We start from the raw sequence: 21,304 nt of genomic DNA on the forward strand, positions 1-21,304 counted from the left end.
TATGGACCACATCTTCCTTATCCATTCATCCGTTGAAGGGCATCTTGGTTCTTTCCACAGTTTGGCGACTGTGGCCATTGCTGCTATAAACATTGGGGTACAGATGGCCCTTCTTTTCATGACATCTGTATCTTTGGGGTAAATACCTAGGAGTGCAATGGCAGGGTCATAGGGAAGTTCTATTTTTAATTTCTTGAGGAATCTCCACACTGTTCTCCAAAGAGGCTGCACCAACTTGCATTCCCACCAACAGTGGAAGAGGGTTCCTCTTTCTCCACATCCTCTCCAACACATGTTGTTTCCTGTCTTGCTAACTCCATTCCTTAGCTCAGATCCAAACATCAGCTATCCAGTCCTCCACATTTACGGGGTTCCCTCCTACATAGCATCTCCTTAATTTTTCAGGTCTGCTTTGCAAGTATCATTTCCCTGAACCATCCATCTCACTCTCAGTCCTGTGATATTTTACACATGTGCATACACACACACACACACACCTTCTTGTTTATGCTTTATATCCTGATTAACAGACACAAATAATAATAAATATTTGCCATGTGCAGGTTCTTCCTTAAAGAATGAAGGGAAGAAAGATGGGAGACATGCAGGAATTTGCTGTATTTGGAAATGTTCTACATGACTTTCTATGTAGGTCAGACAAATACTTTGAAGTGAGAGTGTCTTTTTAACTGTGCCTCATATCGCCTCTCTAGGTTTCCTCTGCTATATTATGGAATTAAAGAATGGATTTTCTGTTTCTCCAGAAAATAGGCAACATGCTATGAAAGACGCCAGGGTCTCTCTCTGGAAACAAGAAAAGTCCTGCAAGAAATGTGTCTATAACCAACTCCCAGCGATATGCTGCGTTCCAACAATACACAGTTCCACCCTCCCTCCTTCCTTCTGGTGGGGATTCCAGGGCTAGAAGATGTGCACCTCTGGATTGGCTTCCCCTTCTTTGCAGTGTATCTGATAGCGCTTCTAGGGAACATCACTATCCTATTTGTGATCCAGACTGAACACAGCCTCCACCAACCCATGTTTTATTTCCTAGCCATGTTGGCCTTCACTGACCTTGGCCTCTCCACAGCCACCATCCCCAAGATGCTGGGAATTTTCTGGTTCAATCTCAGGGAGATTGGCTTTGGTGCTTGCATCACACAGATGTACACTATCCATATATGTACTGGCCTGGAGTCTGTGGTGCTGACGGCCATGGCTATAGATTGCTATATTGCCATTTGCAACCCCCTGAGATATAGCATGATCCTCACCAGTAAGGTGATAGCTATTTTGAGCATAGTCATCATAGTCAGGACCTTGGTGTTTGTGACTCCATTCATATTTCTCATCCTGAGATTGCCTTTCTGTGGTGTCCGGGTTATCCTGCACACCTACTGTGAACACATGGGCTTGGCAAAGTTGGCTTGTGCTAATATTAGGGTCAATATTGTCTATGGCTTGATTGCTTTTTCAGTAGGATACATTGATCTTTCTGTGATTGGGTTCTCCTACGTCCAAATCCTCCGAGCAGTCTTCCACCTCCACTCCTGGGATGCCCGGCTCAAGGCACTCAGCACATGTGGCTCCCATGTCTGTGTCATGTTAGCTTTCTACCTACCAGCCCTCTTCTCCTTCATGACACACCGCTTCGGCCACAACATCCCTCATTACATCCACATTCTTCTGGCCAATCTGTACGTGGTTGTTCCCCCTGCTCTTAACCTTGTTATCTATGGGGTCAGGACAAAACAGATAAAAGAACGTGTACTAAGGATGCTTAACCCTAAAGGCTATTGACATTTTGCCCCAGGAGAATTTTCTATGACAGTTAAGGGAAATAATAATAAGATCAAAGCAGAATTAAACAGTGGAAATATTTTTGTAAAACTCCAGCACTCCCACACAGGCCAATCACACTGTATTTCCCCCATTTCTCCTATTTGTACACCTACTGGAAGGCATAGTTCTAAGCTTCTAAAACTCTCTCTACTTTGCCACAAAAAGAATACAAAACAAAACAAAACATAATACTCACATTTAAACCACAGTGATATTACAAAATTCCTAAAGGGAGAAAAAGGTTTGCAAAAAGGTGTGGCCCTGGTAACTGCCTTGAATAACTTCTTTCCACATGGAGTTTCTCTTCATTCACATGTCAGAAGTTCATGTCTTGAAATGATCTGGGGTTTCATCAATATCTAGTAGCAAGAGAAACTAACTTGGAGTCATAAGATCTACATTTAAATTCAGGCTCTGGCCTTGCTTGGAAGATTTACCTGACAGTTTCACTTAGAGCTCTTTGAACTTCAATATTGTTGCCAATAAAATTCTATAAAGCAATATTAATCTGTCACTGTGAAAAAAAAATGGTTGAAAAAATCTTTGCAGATTGTAAAACATGAAAATATTTTGAAACAAACAAATGTGCTTCTAGCACAGTTGTTACTTCTACCATATGTAGGTTTAGCTTACTAAACCCAATTCTAATATATAGTCACTATTATGAAGTAAGGGTGCTAACTCCGTATTACCCCCAATGTTAGGGGCCTTTTAGGACCCTCAGCCCTTACCTTGATCAGAGGGTTTATCAGGAGATTAGAAAGCCCAAAGAATTAAGAGGGCCCAACCTAAGATGCTCTTATACTATTGGTGGGAATGCAAACTGAGGAAGAACTCTGGAAAACATTATTTCATGTTCTTCAAAAAGTTAAAAATAGAACTACCCTACCCAGCAATTGCATTACTAGGTACTTACCCAAAGGCACAAAAACACTGATTTGAAGGGGCACATGCACCCTGATGTTTATATCATCATTATCAACAACAGGCAAATTATGGAAAGAGCCCAAATGTTCACTGATTAATAAATGGATAAAGAAGATGTGGTGTATGTGTGTATGCGTGTGTGTGTGTGTTCCATATATATATATATATATATATATATTCCATTATTGATATATATCTATAATGGAATATTACTCAGCCTTCAAAAAGAATGGAATCTTGCCATTTGCAATGACATGGATGGAGCTAAAGTGTATTCTGCTAAGCAAAATAAATCAGAAAAAGACAAATACCATATGATTTCACTCCTATGTGGAATTTAAGAAACAAAACTGATGAATATAGGGAAAGGAAAAAAAAAAGAGAGGGAAGCAAACCATAAGAGACTCTTAATTATAGAGAACGAACTGAGGGCTGATGGAGGGAGATGGGTGGGGGATGCACCAAATGGGTAATGGCCATCAAGGAGAGTACTTATGATGAGCACTGTGTGTTCTGTTTAAGTGAAGAATCACTTAACTCTACACCTGAAGCCAATATTACACTACATGCTAACTAGAATTTAAATAAAAATCTGAAAAATAAATAACCCACAGAATGAGAAAATATTGCAAATAATGTAAATGATAAAGTTCTAGTACCTGGAGCATATAAAGCCTCTTACAACTAAACAGTAAAAACCAAGCAGCCCAGTTAAAAATGGGCAAACATATTGTGGTTTAACCTTACAAATGAATTATTTTTCAGCCATAATGAAATACTGATATAGGCTACAAACGAATGAAACATTATGCTATGTGAAAAGCTTAATGGCTATATATATATATATATATATATATATATATATATATATATATACATATAATGATTCCAATTAATTTTAAATGTCTGTAATTGGCAAATCTATGGAGATGGAATGTATTTAGTAATTACCAGGGACTGAAGCGGAAGAAGAATGAGAAACTTACACTTGGGTCATTAACTTAAAAGGTTGAAGATAGGCCCATGGGACTAGGTCTCATAGCTCTCTAGGGAGGGTGCTGCTTTCAACTGGTACTGCTGTCACAGCAGCTCAGAGGAGGTGCCTTCAGAGGTGGGGCTAAAATGTCTGGGTGTGGAACTCTGTCCTGCTGCTGCTGATACCTCAGAAGAAGTTCAGTGAGGCTGATTGGATCCTGGGAGTTCCAAACCCAAATCTAAATCAAACTCAAATCCGACCAACCAACAAATCCTGGAGACTACAATAAACTCCACCGCCAGGTGAAGAGTCATTGCTCAGGGGTACTGATGAGACAGGGATAGGAAGAAGCAAGTATTCCCTGGCCTGCTTTAGGCTTCCAGTCTTTTCCTGCTGTTCTCTGGGGGTGGAAACTAAAAGGGAGCCAGCTGACAAAGAAGAGTCCCAGAGTCCAAGTCCCAAGTCCCAGCATCCCAAAGCAGATCTTGGATATTGGGTCTGGGGCTGAGAGACAATAGTTAATGACCATGAGGCTCCTGTTAGTTCTGAGTCTGAGGGCTTGTGACCACACCAGGGACAACTGAGGCAGCATCCTGCAATGTACACCAGCTCCCTACACCAGCAGCTTACAGAGAATGACTATATTTTTCAGGTACAAGTTAGTTTCATGTGACATTTGCGATGAGCTTTTCCAGCTTCCAAGTCCCAAATGTTAACTGTCTGCTGCACGTTGCTTTGCTTATGTGATGATCAAGGCCTTATTCTTTAAGTCCTCTTTAATCTTGGATATTCTGCTTATTCTGTGCAGTAGTTTATGTATGGATTTGGGCTCAACAAGCATTGCTGGGTGAACTTTTTAGGAGTCTCAAATTGTCCATGCTTGATGAGGGAGAGGAGGATGGCAGAATATAGCTTGCCATTTTGGCCAAATTTGCATTGCTGCTTCACCACCTCTGAAAAACTGCAGGGTTTTCTGGTTTTCATTTGTGATCTGGATGCTCTGTGTTTCAGGAGGGGGCAGGTGTGAGACCCTCAGATACTTCTGAAAGGAGCATGAATTTTTTTCACTTGCTGAAAGGAGGTATCACAGGGGATGTCAGCACTGTTGGGGCTTATTAACCCCGGCTTTACAAGCAGCCATGTGCCCTGATGTCCACAACCTATTGGACTGAGGTCACTGGTCGAAAGACCACAGTGGGCAGGAGAAACCATATTTGGTACAGAAACACTGGCTTAACAGGAAGCAGAGACTGCAGCCAACTGGATGGAATGTGCCTCTTCTAAAAATGCATCCGGACGAGTTTCTGTGACTGTAGGATCAGTGTGTACACAAATCTCAGGACCTCCAGGCGTATTTATCTTGTGCAGGTAAAGTCCTTGTCAGAGAAAAAAATAACAACTAAAGTAACCAAAGGTTAAAAAAAAAAAAAAAACTGGGGGTGGACTGGACTGGACCACGACTGGACACAGATTCAGGTCCTCCCGTGTGGGTATGCAAAGAGACATGGCATCATAATATGCTGTCACAGGGGCAGCTTTCACAGCTGTTGCAGAGTCGGGAGTTAGCTCTGAGGAGGAACAGAGAATGAGCACATCACCCTGCAGGGATTCCTCAGAGTAACCGCAGCTCAGGGCTGCCTTGGGCTCCAGGGCAGACTCTTCCAAAGCTACACTCAGTAACAGAAAAATGACGTCTGTTTGCCTACAAGAAGAGGCTCTTATTACCCTCCAGCTTAGCTCTCCTTTCCTCAAGCAGAGCCATAGGTGTGACTCAGCATTTGTCTTTTTTTTTTTTTTAATATTTTATTTATTTATTTGACAGAGAGAGAGAGAGAGAGAGAGAGAGAGAGCGATTGCAAGTAGGCAGAGAGGCAGGCAGAGAGAGAGGGAAGCAGATTCCCTGCTGAGCAGAGAGCCCAGGGCTCCACCCCAGGACCCTGAGATCATGACCTGAGCTGAAGGCAGAGGCTTAACCCACTGAGCCACCCAGAAGCCCCAGCATTTGTCATTTTCCACAAAAGACTTCTTCACAGGGCTCCCCTCTGAAGGAGCAGGAGGCTGGCTGAGGACAAAGCAAAAGCTGGCGCCTTGCACCCCCCCTTCACCCGCTCCCCTCCATATGTGTAGCATTCCTCAGGCACCCCTGACTGCCATAAAACGATAAATAGTTAACTTGCAGAGATCACAGTCCTGCAAGGTAGGAGTCTCCCTTGGTTTGCAAATGTCCTTGAGATTTACAACAAAGAAGTTACTTTATCAATAGCCCTAATGTCACCCTCCCCTCCATAAAACACCGAAGGAGGCAGGCGGAGGTAGAAGGAAAAGTAAATAAAGTTAAATTTCTTCTAAACCTAAATCTCATTAACAAGGATGCTTGATAGCAGGAATGTAACATTCCACCAGGAGACTCCCAATTGTCTTTACTTGATAAGTAACCAGGCCTCCAATATCCTGGTAGTGCTTTTTTTCCCCCGCATGCATGGGCTAACTGGCCAGTTCTGCTTCTGTTAAGATTGCTTTGTCTGCTTTCGCAGACCCAATCCACTGACGCCAAGTATGCCTGTTCAAACTATCAATCAATCAGCTCAGCCCCACCCGAAACTTGTTTGTATCTGTCTATAAAAATCCTGCACCAACCCAGCTCTGGACTTCTCGGCGTTATCGGCAACGAGCGGCGTAGAGGTCCAGGTTCGAACCTGCAATAAACGACCCTTGCTGATTGGCTTTGACTCACGTCTCTGGTGGTCTTTTAAGGTGGGGGTAATATTCAATTGGCATTTCACCCTCCATCTCACAGCTGCTGGAAGAGTTTATCCACCACCACCTTCCTCCTGTCCCTCAGAGGCTGGAAAGGCCAACTTCACTACTGATGACCTAAAGTGATACCAATAATCTCAACATCCTTGCATACTGATAACAATGATAGTAATGACAATAAATACGAAAGCTCAAATGTTTTGAGCACCTGCAAATTACCAGTATCTGTGCATGATAACATTAATTTTCTTTTCTTTTCTACTCTTTTCTTTTCTTTTCTTTTTTTTTGGTGCAAAATGGTGGTTTAGTAAAGCACAGGGACTCGGGCTTGAGGAGTGGCTGATTACACACTCTTAAGAGTTGGGGGGGAGTAAGGAAAAGGGAGGTTTCAAAAGAACTTTTATATGCTAAAGAGAACCTACAAGATAATGGAGTCCTAGCCATTGCCAAGTTAAGGTTGTTTACCCCTCTAGCAAGGTATTAACATTAAGATAGTTGGGAGAAAAAAAAAAGTTGCGAGATTCCTGGAAGAAAGTCACACAGGTCCCACCCAGGAGTGGAAGGGGTGCTGCAGGGTGTCAGCCTACACTTTGTCCTCATCTAGCCTTCTGCTCCCTCATCACATCCACCTGAACAATTTTGACCATTAAATCTTTAAGGTTGTTGATAATGGAAGGTCTCATCTTCTATAACATCTTCCTGCTGAATAACATTAATTTTCATAAGGCCTTTGTGTGGATGATTAGAAAAATTAGTTGTGAAAACATCTAATAGAAAGGACACAGTTCCTAGGAATAGGTGTTATCGCCTATTGTCAGGTGTTATCGCCCAGAAATTGATCCACTCTGTCGGTCTCTCTAGGAATACTTTCTTCACCTCTGCTATGCTTCTCGCAGGCACAAATCCACAAGGGACTCAAAGAGGAATCCTGTTAGTTGATCATATTTAGATCTTAATTCCTGCACTAGACTTCCCTAGATCAGTGCAAACAGCCACCATAATTATGAGACGTTTAACTCAAACTGGGTGTACACGGTTCTAGAAACTACAGCTTGTGTTAGGGATTTGTAAGGGATGTAGGGGCTAGCACACTTGTCATCCTTCAGAGTGATGAGCATAGCTTCTGGAATATCAGGGGGCTCAGCAAACATCCCCTTGCTTATGAAATTGAAGTGACTAAGAGAAGAATTAACCAACAGTGTCTACAATGCCTCTTTCATTTCAAGTAGTAGAGCCCTAAGTATAAGAACAGACATGACATGTACTTGAGGTTTGCTCTCAATTTGGTCCTTAGGAGACAGGTTAAGAGGATGACAGTTTCTCAGAGAATTGTCAAGCCCAGTGCAGGTGGCTCAAGAAACTGGGCACAATGGTTCTAAGACAGGTGTTGGGGTATGTCCTCATACAGATAAAGGGGATGGGTGAACAGTTATCCAAAAAGCCAGATCTTAAGGGGCAGACACAACCTTGCCATGAAGTTCTTATAACAAAAAATAAATAAATAAATAAATAAATAAATCCTCTTAGTACAGTCTTTGAACATGTCTTGTTGATAGAATGAAGTAGTATAAACTAAAGACATTTCAAATTGGTAAGAGTACAGATGTTTCATCAGTTTAATAAGAAAATCTGTGGAGTGACTTTGTTAGCATGACAGACCATGGTGTAACTGTACTGGAAGCAGGTGTATTAAAAACGAGAATGAGGCAGAGAGAGGCTAACCACTAGCCACTCACCTCACTCTTCGGTTTGCTTGTTATCACATTAGAATGAAAAATCTGCATAAAAAACACAGCCTTTTGAGAATGAGATCTGTGCATTTTGAACTGAAAACTACATTGAGCATTGCCATTTAGGACCAATGACAATTTAAATCAAGACTCAGTATCCAGAGAGAGCAAAAATGAAGTCTGGAGCGGGGTGCCTGGGTGGCTCAGTGGGTGAAGTCTCTGCCTTCGGCTCGGGGTCATGATCTCAGGGTCCCGGGATCGAACCCCACATCAGGCTTTCTGCTCAGCAGGGAGCCTGCTTCCCCCTCTCTCTGCCTACCTCTCTGCCTACTTGTGATCTCTGTCTGCCAAATAAATAAATAAAATCTTAAAAAAAAAAAAAAAGACATTGTTGAGAAAACAAAACTACATTTTTCCACATATGACAAAGCAGAGTTTGGGAGCTTCATAGTACATAGTCATCCTGATATGCTAATTCTAAGTCAACAGGCATTAGCAATGAGAGCTAGCTATAACCTCAGAGGCCTGGTGTGAGACTGATCAAACTGTGCTGCCAGGGAGTCTATAAAGCCTGGAGATGGTGCCAAGAGGAAACAATGCTTCACAGCTATGAGTCAACACTGCCCTCTTGTGGCCACTCAGGGTATAGCAATACTGGTATGAATTCAGTTCTCAACCTCTGCTTGGTGTTTTATGAGACTGAGCGCTACCTACTGCGCTAAGGAGGCACCTGGTGTTTTAAAGTGACTGACAATTTGGTGTTATGAAAACTCCCCGGATCTCCAACATTTAGCAGAGGGTTAGTGAGTAGCTTTAAGAAGAAGATACTGTACTTCCTGCTCATTAGGCATGTGGGGCTTTGAATGATCAATTTAAAGATAAAAGGAATATAACAATTATTCTGTGATTTTCTCTTCATCAGTAATATCCAAGATCAATATCAAATAAACAGCATGGATCAGGTATTCATATTTACCTTTATCTCCATATTTAATAAGATGTTGCATTAGTACTACTGGCCAAGGACTATTTGTAATAATAACATTTATTAATATCTTTATCTACTCAACCAAAATTAGTTACTGAGTGCTTGATATGTGATGAGCATAGAATGGATTAGCATAGATAATTACCAAGAGGAAAACTACTTTCAGAGGGATTACAGTCAAAACAGCCCAAGAATTTTTATTATTATTCTCATCTTTGCAAATTAGACAACTGAGCAGAAAAACTAGTGGTCATTCAGCTACCAGCGACCAGAGACAGGAGAGAGACTCAGGCATGTTTGCTAACTAAATCCATTTTTCCTATCATATTATCTAGGGATTGAGCTACATCTTTGGACTTCACCTGGACAGCTTTGTTGTTTTCTGAAGTTTTTCATGCTTCAGATTATAGATAGCTGAGGCAGTGCGCATCAAAACCCATCATATGTTGAATTAGTCAATGCAAGTAAAGTTAAAGTTAGTTACTTCCACAAAGACACCACAGTAACTTAAGAGGATAAAAGTTTACCACCCATTCAGATCCCATTCCAGTGCATGGGGGCTCTGCTTCATGTCAACATCTTGGGAACCAAGCTTCTTCCATATATGGTTCCTCCATATATTAAGCCCTTAGGGATCTCCTCAGGCATTTCTGCTGGCTGTAATGAGAGGGAAGGGAGACAGTGTTCCTGATCTTGTGTGATATTTTAGTGGCTCAATCTGAGAGAGATTTATGTCACTTTATCTATCATTCCATTGGCCACACTCTCACATAGATCCAGCTGTCTACAGCTGAGGCTGGGTCACTGAATCATCATTTCTTAAGAGAGGTGATACAACAGAGACTCTCACAAGTAAAATATACTTACCTTCTCTCCAAGAGAGACCACCCAGTCTTTCACACAGTCCAAGATCTCAAGCAGGGAGTGTCTTCTCCATCAGGTCCTGATGTGATTCCTTGCGGACCAGTCATTTTCCTCCTCTCACCACATAGGTAATGGTGGAGTACCGGTACCCATCATTAAGATTCCCATTTGGAGGGAAAGCATGGAATTCGTTCAGTAGGAACTTGTCCATGGTAATGCTGAAATATTTTGAGGGCAGGCGCTGCTACCTTTTTACCCACTGAAGTGGTGGAAGTTCCTTGACTAGACATGGGCTATGTTCTCTGGAAGGAACTTGCCATTGTTTCTATGACTCCTTGTTCTGCCTTTGGGGGGCTGTGTCTTCTTCATTGTCCCCCATGGCATTATGACATGCAGGCATTGGAATATGTGACTTCTTTTGCATTACTGCATTTGGAGCCTGCTTTCAGCTCATAAAATATTAAGATTAATAACTGCTTTAATTCTTAATCAAAAACTTTCTTTAAAAGCCAAGCTGAGGTGTCTTTGTCAACAAACACCCTCAAAACCCAAACAGGTTTCTGATCTATTTGTATCAGGAAGTTCCATGCACTAGTAATCACACACACATATGTTCTTCAGTATAACTTAATTTTTTTTTTCTTTTGTTTCTTTATTGTCTTTTCCAAGTCACCATGCCACTCCTTTGTAAGTAATGATGTCTATCTAGGACCACTGGGCTTGAGTACATCAACTATATACATAATCTACTCTTCTTAGTTCTGGTTTCTATGAGTCTGTGTTTTTCAAAAGCAGTCTAAAACTTTCTCTTAACTTCTGACACTCCAAGCATTAGGACAGTTTTTCAAGACTATGTATTTATGGACTTTCTCTATTATAATTAATTTTTGCTTGAAAACCAACCAACTTTCTGCTAAGCTCATCTACTTAACAAAATAACCTGTCGGGCACCTGGGTGGCTCAGTGGGTTAAGTTAAGAGGGCTGTGAGTTTTCTTAGATCCAAACTTGCTCCTGAAAAAGTAAATATTGATTTTCTGTAAATGGAGCAAGAAAAATGTCTGTTTATGGGTCCATGTGCTGTGCTTTCCTCAGAGCTGGGTGAAAGCAGTTTCCTCAACTTCACGGGTATGCTGCTGCCTTTAGAGGAGTCTAAGGAAGTTTATACACTATGTTTATCCAACCAGCTACTATCTGCTATAACATATTTCTGAGACTGTAAGATCACGTTTCTCTGCATGTCATTTTCCTGTTGTGGGGAAAATACTGCTTTGGTTAGTATCACCACCTTCACTTTGCTTTTGCACCATGTTGTAATGATCACTGTGCCTCACTCTTCCTGGTCCCCACACAGTAAGGGAATGATCCATGTGCCCAAATGCTCATGAGAAAGAAATTTTGATACTCACTTTTAGCATAAAACATCTTGGATTTCAAGTGTGAAAGTCAGGTTTAATGTCCTGGCTAGAATACTCAGCCATTTGCACTGTGTATATAATTTTCAGTAATATTGCCCCACAAAGATAAGACAATTATTTCACTGTGAGATTTTACTCAATTATATGCATAAAAACATTATATGCATAAAAAACATTAACTACAGTCCCTCAATATCTTTGCTCTTTTTCCTTCCTTATATTCTGTTTCCTCTTTCCCCCTTTTCCTTCCTTCCTCCCTTCCTTTTTTTTTTTTTTTTGAACTTCTGCTGCTTTTTTTCTCTCTCCCATCTATGACTTCCTCCATTCTCTCTTTTCTTCTATTCTTTCACAGGAAGTTCAGGTAAGTTAGTCTAAGCAAATGCTCTAGACTATGACACCAGGGCTTTAGTGTGTCTTTTCATAATCTTTTCCATCTAAGTGGTCAACAGTATAACATAATTCAAGATCAATGATTGTTTTGGATAATTTCAGTACATGTTTTGAGCTCAGGTAGATAAAGCACAGGTAACCAGCTTAATTACCTGTGTCAGCTGGATCCAGGAGAGAAGATAATTACACAAACAGAACTAACATTGTTATAGAATGCAAATACTTGATTTTTATGAAATTTTCTTATATTCCACACTAAAGTTTTAGTCCATACACAACATATAGTATGTCATAACATTTTGCTGTAGTGTTCAATGATTCATTAGTTGGGTATTATACCCAGTGCTCATTCCAACACCAGTTACCCCCATCCCCCCTTCTGAAAGCCTCAGTTTATTTCCGGGAGTCCAGAGTCTCTCATGGTTCATCTCCCTCTGATTTCTCCCCCTTCAGTTTTCCTTCCCTTCCCCTATGATCCTCCACTATACTCCTTATGTTGCACATGTGAGTGAAACCATAAGATAATTATCTCTCTGGTTGACTTATTTCACTTAGCATAATTCCCTCTAGTTCCATTCATGTCAATGCAAATGGTGGGTATTTATCTTTTCTGATGGCAGAATAATATTCCATTATATATATGTACAACATCTTCTTTATCCATTCATCTGTTGAAGGGCATCTCAGTTCCTTCCACCGTTTGGCTATTGTGGACATTGCTGCTATGAACATTGGGGTGCAAGTGCCCCTTCTTTTTTACTACATGTGTGTCTTTGGAGTAAGTACTTATTAGTGCAATTGCTGGATGGTAGGGTAGCTCATAAGATACCCAGGAATGAACCTAACCAAAGAAGTAAAGGATCTCTACTCTAGAAACTACAGGACACTTATGAAAGAAATTCAGGAAGATGCAAAGAAATGGGAAAACATCCCATGCTTGTGGATTGGAAGAATAAACATCATTAAAATGTTTATGCTGCCCAGATCAATTTACACTTCCAAAGCAATCCCTAACAAAATACTATTGACCATTTTCACAGAGCTGGAACAAACAATCCTAAAATTTGTATGGAACCAGAAAAGACTGCAAATTGCCAGGACAATGCTAAAAAAGAAAACCAAATCTGGGGACATCACAATGCTATATTCCAGCTATATTACAAAACCAGACACATAGATCATAGATCAATGGAACAGAATAGACACCCCAAAACTGGACCCTCAATTGCAGGGTCAGCAAATCTTCAACAAAGCAGAGAACACCCAATGGAAAAAAAAAATAAAGGCTATTCAATAAATGGTGCTGGGAAAACTGGACAACCACATGCACAAGAATTAAACTAGACCATTCTCTTATACCTCACACAAAGACAAACTAAAAATGGACAAAAGACCTCAATGTGAGACAAGAATCCATCAAAATCCTAGAGGAGAACATAAACAGTAACCTCTTTGACATCAACTACAGCAACTTCTTCCAAGACATGTCTCTAAAGGCAAGGGAAACAAAAGCAAAAGTGAACTTTTGGGACTTCATCAAGTTAAAGAGCTTTTTCACAGCAAAGGAAGGAGTCAATAAAACAAAAAGGCAACCCTTAGAATGGGAAAAGATACTGGCAAATGACATTTGGATAAAGGGTTAGTATCCAAGATCAATAAAGAACTTATCAAACTCAACACCTAAAAAAGACTGTTAAATAGATACTGAATCTATGGCTGTAATGGAAACATTTATCAATTTTTACAATAAAGGGGTTTGCATTTTAAATGATAATACAAATAAAGAATGCAAAATTTTGATACTCATAAGATTAGGAGCAGAATTAAGATACACAGATTCCCAGAGTACCAGGGATCTCAAAGGGACATACCTTTAGTGAAGGATCAGACAAGTACAGCTGATTTATGTGTATTTATTTTATATCCTGTTGCATTGTTGAATTCCTGAATGAGTTCTAGGAATTTTGGAGTGAAGTCTTTTGGGTTTTCCACATAAAGTATCATGTCATCCCTGAAGAGTGAGTTTGACTTCTTCTTTGACAATTTGAATGCCTTCTATTTCTTTCTGTTGTCTGATTGCTGAGGCTAGGACTTATAGTATTATGATGAACAATAGTGGTGAGAGTAGATATCCCTGTTATACTTCTAGTATTATGATGAACAATAGTGGTGAGAGTAGATATCCCTGTTACGCTCCTGAACTTAAGGGAAAAGCTCTCAGTTTTTGCATCATTGAAAATGATACTTGCTGTGGGATTTTTGTATATGACTTTTATGATGTTGAGGTATGTTCTTTCTATCCCTACACCATGGAGAGTTTTAATCAAGGAAGGATACTGTAGGGGCACTTGGGTGGCTCAGTGATTAAGCCTCTGCCTTTAGCTCAGGTCATGATCTCAGGGTCCTGGGATTGAGCCTTGCATTGGGCTCTCTGCTTGGCAGGAGGCCTGCTTCCCCCTCTCTCTCTGCCTGCCTCTCTGCTTACTTATAAATAGTAATAAATAAATAAACAAACAAACAAATAAATAAATAAAATGAATTTTAAAAACTTAAAAAAAAAGGATATTGTATTGTGTCAAATGCTTGTTCTACATCAATTAAGAGGATCATAGAGAAAGGGGAATGCTCTTACACTGTTGGTGGGAATGCAAGCTGGTATAGCCACTCTGAAAAATGGTATGAAGATTCCTCAAGAAGCTAAAAATAGGGCTACCCTAAGATTCAGCAATCGCACTACTGAGTATTTACCCTAAAGATACAAATGAAGTGATCTGAAGGAGCATGTGCACCCTGATGTTTATAGCAGCAATGTCCACAATAGCCGAACTATGGAAATAACCCAGATGTCCAACAACAAATGAATGGATAAAGAGGATGTGAGATATATTTGCAGTGACATGGATGGAACTAGAGGGTATTATGCTGAGTGAAATAAGTGAGTCAGAGAAAGACAATTATCACATGATTTCTCTGATATGCAGAATTTGAGAGGCAGGGTGGGGGGTTGTGTAATGTAGGGAAGGAAAAAATGAAACAAGATAGAATCGGGAGGGAGCGAAACCATAAGAGACTCTCAATCTCACAAAACAAACTGAGGGTTATTGGGGGTGTGGGGATAGGGTGGCTGGGTTATGGACATTGGGGAGGGTATGTGCTATGGTAAGTGCTGTGAAATGTGTAAGCCTGATGATTCATAGACCTGTACCCTTTTGGCAAATAATATATTATATGCTAATAAAAAGAAGAAGAAGAAGGAGGAGGAGGAGGAGGAGGAGGAGAAGGTGAAGGAGGAGGAGGAGGAGGAGGAGGAGGAGGAGGAGGAGGAGAAGGAGAAGAAGGAGGAGGAGGAGGAGGAGGAGAAGGAGAACATAAATACAATGGAATATTATTCAGCCATCAGAAAGGATAAATACCCCCATTTGCATCAACATGGATGGAACTGGAGAGGAATATGCTAAGTGAAATAAGTCAACCAGAGAAAGACAATTATCTTATGGTTTCACTCATATGTGGAACATAAGGAATAGAGCAGAGGACCATAGGGGAAGGGAAGTAAAACTGAAGGGGGAGAAATCAGAGAGGGAGATGAACCATGAGAGACTCTGGACTCCAGAAAACAAACTGAGGCTTTCAGAAGGTGGGGGGGGGGGACGTCATGCTGTGATAAGCACTGCGTATTATACACAGCTAATAAATTATTAAACACTACTTCATAAATTAATGATGTACTATACAGTGGCTAGCTGAACAGTATGCACACACACACAGAGACACACACACACATATGCATGCAATGGAATATTATTCAGCCATCAGAAAAGATGAAATCTTACTATTTACAATGACATGGATGGAACCGGAGGATATTATTAAGATGAGCAAAATAATCCAATATCAGAGAAAGACAATTATCATATGGTTTCACTCATATGAGGAATACAAGAAATAATGCAGAGGATCATAGGAGAAGGAGGGAAAACTGTAATGGGAAAAAACCAGAGAGAAAGAAAAACCATGAGAGAGTCTTTTTTTTTTTAAGATTTTATTTATTTATTTGACAGAAAGAGATCACAAATGGGCAGAGAGGCAGGCAGAGAGAGGGGAGGAAGCAGGCTCCATGCTGAGTAGAGAGCCTGATGTGGGGCTCAATCCCAGACCCTGAGATCATGACCTCAGCCAAAGGCAGAGGCTTAACTCCCTGATCCACCCAGTCACCCCATGAGAGAGTCTTAACTATGGGAAGCAAACTGAGGGTTATTGGAGGGAAGATGGGTAGGGGGCCAGGGTAACTGAGTGATGAGCATTAGGGGGGCACTGATGTGATGAGCTCTGGGTGTTATATGAAATTGTTGAACTCTACATCTGAAACTAATGATGTTCTATATGCTGGCTCAGTGAATTTAAATAAACAAACAAACAGGTTAAAGAAACAAAAAAAAATAGAGTTAAAAAATACATGAAAAAAGGAGCATTAAACTATCAGGTTTACTTGAATAAAACAAAACTAAACCTTATAGAAAATTTTAAAAGTACATAGGCAGTAACCTCTTTGACATCGGCCACAGAAACTTCTTTTAAGACATGTCTCCAAAGGCAAAGGAAACAAAAGCAAAAATCAACTTTTGGGACTTCATCAAGATCAAAACCTTCTGCACAGTAGGGGAAACAATCAACAAAACAAAGAGGCAACCCATGGAATGGGAGAAGATATTTGCAAATGGCACAACAGACAAAGGGCTGATATCCAAGATCTATAAAGAATTCCTCAAACTCAACACATACAAAACACGTAATTACATCAAAAAATGGATAGAAGACATGAACAGACACTTCTCCAAAGACATACAAATGACTAACAGACACATGAAAAAATGTTCATCATCATTAGCCATCAGGGCGATTCAAATCAAAACCACAGATGTGGTCCATATACACTATGGAGAATTATGCCTCAATCAGAAAGGATGAATACCCAACTTTTGTAGCAACATGGATGGGACTGGAAGAGATTATGCTGAGTGAAATAAGTCAAGCCGAGAGAGTCAATTATCATATGGTTTCACTTATTTGTGGAGCATAACAAATAGCATGGAGGACATGGAGAGTTAGAGAGGAGAAGAGAGTTGGGGGAAATTGGAAGGGAAGGTGAACCATGAGAGATTGGACTCTGAAAAACAATCTGAGGGGTTTGAAGTGGCAGGGGGGTTGAAGGTTGGGGGAACCACGTGGTGGGTATTAGAGAGGGCATGGATTGCATGGAGCACTGGGTGTGGTGCAAAAATAATAAATACAGTTATGCTGAAAATAAATAAAATTAAAAAAGATAACATCTTACACCAGTGAGAATGGCCAAAATTAACAAGACAATAAACAACAAGTGTTGGAGAGCATGTGGAGAAAGAGCAACCCTCTTACACTGTTAGTGGGAATGCAAGTTGGTGCAGCCACTTTGGAAAACAGTGTGGAGATTCCTTAAGAAATTAAAAATAGAGCTACCCTATGACCCTGCAATTGCACTACTGGGTATTTACTTCAAAGATACAGACATAGAGAACAGAGGGGCCATCTGTACTCCAATGTTCATAGCAGCAATGGCCACAGTCACCCAACTGTAGAAGGAGCCAAGATGCCCTTCAAAAGATGAATGGATAAAGAAGATATGGTCCATATATACTATGGAGTATTATGCCTTCATCAGAAAGGATGAATACCCAACATTTGTATCAACATGGATGGGACTGGAAGAGATTATGCTGAGTGAAATAAGTCAAGCAGAGAGAGTCAAGTATCATATGGATTCACTTACTTATGGAGCAAAAAGAATAACACAGAGGACATTGAGAGATGGAGAGGAGAAGTGAATTGGGGGAAATCAGAGGGGGAGACGAACCATGAGAGACTGTAGACTCTGAGAAACAAACTGAGGGTTTTGGAAGGGAGTGGGAGGATGGTTGGGAGGGCCTGGTGGTGGATATTAAGGAAGGCACATGTATTGCATGGAGCACTGGGTGTGGTGCATAAACAATGAATCTTGGAACACTGAAAACAGAATTAAACTTAAAAATAATAATAAAATAAAATGGGAAAAAATAAAAATAAAAAATAAAACTACAATGACTGATATTTTTAAAAAAGAATAGATTACATGACATTGATACAGCTGAGTTGACAATTGGTAAAATGAAGCTGAAGTTGGAGAGTTTCATCTGAAAGCAGTCCAATTCGACAGAGAAGAGAATGTGAAATAGAGGTGAAAAATAAAAATAATTGAATTAGAAAGGCCCAACATACACCAAACTGGATTTGCATAAAAATAAAGAAAATGGGAGAGGGGAGAGAGTATTCAAGAGGATCATGTCCGAATTCAGATTCAAAAAGCTGAATTAATTATAAGCAGAATGACTTTTCAAAAAAAAAAAATCTATACACATTTGCTAACACTCCAACATCCCAAAGACTAAAAGAATAACAACATACTTCTCAATAGCAACAATAGACATCAAGAAGTTGTGGAAATATATATGACATATATATTATATACAACTATATAATATTTATTATTCAATTAATATATGTTAAAAGTATTTCTTGATATTCAAATTTTAGCTAGCTAAATTGTCACTAATAAAACCTTTTGAACTAATAAAACAAATACATATATTTAAGCACACTAAAGAGTTAAGAAGGAAAGGTCAAAATCTAAAAGAAGGTTAAAAAGAGAGATAAACCCTGGATTTAAAGCTACTTCTGCTCTGAGGACTTTGCCAACACTGAAAAAAAAGATAATCAGTATGAAAAAAGGCAAAAATCTGGCAATTTCCTGACAGGAGAAGATAAAAGTTAAAGCCCAGGACCCACTAAAAACAGACTCTGGTAATTCTCCTCCCATACACACAAAGAGGCAACCCACAGAATGGGAGAAGATATTTGCAAATGACAGTACAGACAAAAGGTTGATATCCAGGATCTATAATGAACTCCTCAAATTCAACACACAGAAAACAGGCAATCATATCAAAAAATGGGCAGAAGATATGAACAGAGACTTCTCCAATGAAGACATACAAATGGCTATCAGACACATGAAAAAATGTTCATTATCACTAGCCCTCAGGGAGATTCAAATTAAAACTACATTGAGATATCACCTTACACCAGTTAGAATGGCCAAAATTAACAAGACAGGAAACAACATGTGTTGGAGGGGATGTGGAGAAAGGGGAACCCTCTTACACTATTGGTGGGAATGCAAGTTGGTGCAGCCTCTTTGGAGAACAGTGTGGAGATTCCTCAAGAAATTAAAAATAGAACTTCCCTATGACCCTGCCATTGCACTCCTGGGTATTTACCCCAAAGATACAGATGTAGTGAAAGGAAGGGCCATCTGTACCCCAATGTTTATTGCAGCACACATTATAAAGTAGAACCTTGGGCTACATATACTCTCAAGGTATGGTTGAACTGAAATACATCAGTATGTGTTAAGTGGTAATTCTCGCTCAGATCTACAAAGACATTATTTCTAAATAAGGTCACATTCACAGGTACCTTAGGGGTTAGATCTTCAAAATATCTCTGTGAACGGGGTGCCTGGGTGGCTCAGTGGGTTAAAGCCTCTGCCTTCGGCTCAGGTCATGATCACAGGGTCCTGGGATTGAGTCCCGCATTGGGCTCTCTGCTCAGTGGGGAGCCTGCTTTCCCCTGACTCTCTGCCTGCCTCTCTGCCTGACTCTCTGCGTATTTGTGATCTCTGTCTGTCAAATAAATAAATAAAATCTTTAAAAAAAATCTCTGTGAACACATTTCAACCCATAACATATTTTTTTTTATTCTGCACCAGGAATTGTTAACTATGGTTGTTGACTATAATCATATGCACCTCAATAGGTTGTTATGAGAGTTAAATGAAATATCAAATGATAAGAATAATATAACACATTAAGAACTCTGAAGATTTATTATTATTACTAGTTACCCTTGGTGTAACTTTATGTAAAGTTTTGGTCTCCCTCTCTAGAGTAAAAGAAACCCTTTCTGATAATATTTAAAATGTGTGGTGTTCTCTAAAAAGGAGGATCAAAATGTTTGTTAAATGAGAAAGTAATTTTATCCTTGCAATGACCCTCTCTCAGAACGTTCATGATCCCCATATTTCAGATAAGGAAAGTGTGGACTTGGGAAAATTATACAAGGAGAAGCAACCAGGCAGTGGTAGGACAAGAATTCAAACTTGAGCTTCTAATCATCTTTTCCCAACCTCCTTATGACCTGACAGTGAAAATGGAATAATCATTTCTAAGAAACTCTGAGAATAAGGACATTTTGCTTAGAGTAAACTGTATGCTCTAGCAACATTCTTTCATTGAACAATAATTCACTCATGAAATAGTTTTCTTCAATTTAGTGTGTCCATCAAGCTTATTTCTGCTGACAAGGATACCAGGACCTCCAGGTAGCAAAACAGAGGTGGGAGTAGGACAGTAATTAGTCTGCAGAGGGAACAAGATTATATTCCACCTATATTCCTGCTCTAATATCTCCCTTCCAGGTGTGGGTAGGAAAGTATGAAAACTAGACTCCCACTTGCTCTCCTCTTTCCAAAATATCTGTGCCTAAAGCCCAAAAGAGACTACATTTAGCCTAAGAATCTCTATCATAAGACACATCTGGGAAGGTCCACAGGAGTGGTGATCTTCTAAGTCCTACTGTGCATCCCTTTAGAGTGGGGGCTGCACTGGTGGCAGTTACACTTGTACCCAAGGAAAAAATGCCAAGTGTTGCTGTGAGGAAGGTGAAGATTGCTAATGGTTGATCTTTATGCAACCATACTTTGGTATCAGAGTTTAGACCAAGAACAGTCACAAAGGTTAAATATTGGACATGAGACCACATGTGTGCAAACAGGGCCCCACCCAGGGATTTGCTTGGGTGCAGATTACTGATGCTCCTACTGCAGGAGAGGGGCTCACAGAGAATGTGCTCCATGGCCCCCTGGTGGCCCATGGTTCATGCTCCTCTGAGATCCATGCTCCTTTTATGGCTGGAGGTGTCCCTGTGTCACCTCTTCCACAGACTTATAAGGCTGAGGAGAGTAGTCAGTTCTTCCCCACAGGTGCATGTACATAAAGTTTCCTGGAGAAGATTCTCATCACACAGTTTCCTTACCTTTATTTTCTCAGGGTTTCTTTATTTAGACTTCTCAAGAGCCTTTGACCTCTCTTACCCTTATTTTATTGACAGTGCTGAAACAAGCCTTTTACAATTTATTCTCTTGGGAAATAGACCACTGGGGCCTCAAAGCCCTAGTGCTTAACAAGACCACCAACTCCCGTGAGCAATGGGGAGGGGGGCCACAGTGGAGGCAGAGTTCATAATACCAGCCTCCAGAGCCCTTGGAGGGGCCGGTTTAGTGCT

General features: G+C 40.3%; 1 protein-coding gene across 1 annotated transcript; it reads left to right on the top strand.

Annotated features, from left to right (window-relative positions):
- The first annotated feature begins 858 nt into the window (after positions 1–858).
- On the top strand, positions 859–1,800 carry LOC116599264 (olfactory receptor 52E5). Its single transcript, XM_032359049.1, has one exon. The coding sequence runs from the start codon at positions 859–861 to the stop codon at positions 1,798–1,800; it is 942 nt and encodes a 313-aa protein (XP_032214940.1).
- The last annotated feature ends 19,504 nt before the right edge of the window (positions 1,801–21,304 follow it).

This window comes from Mustela erminea, chromosome 9 (assembly GCF_009829155.1).
Source record: "Mustela erminea isolate mMusErm1 chromosome 9, mMusErm1.Pri, whole genome shotgun sequence".
Lineage (NCBI taxonomy): Eukaryota > Metazoa > Chordata > Mammalia > Carnivora > Mustelidae > Mustela > Mustela erminea.

Excerpts from the sequence above, each read along its gene's own strand:
- LOC116599264 (XM_032359049.1), top strand. The coding sequence starts at position 859 with ATGCTGCGTTCCAACAATACACAGTTCCACCCTCCCTCCTTCCTTCTG.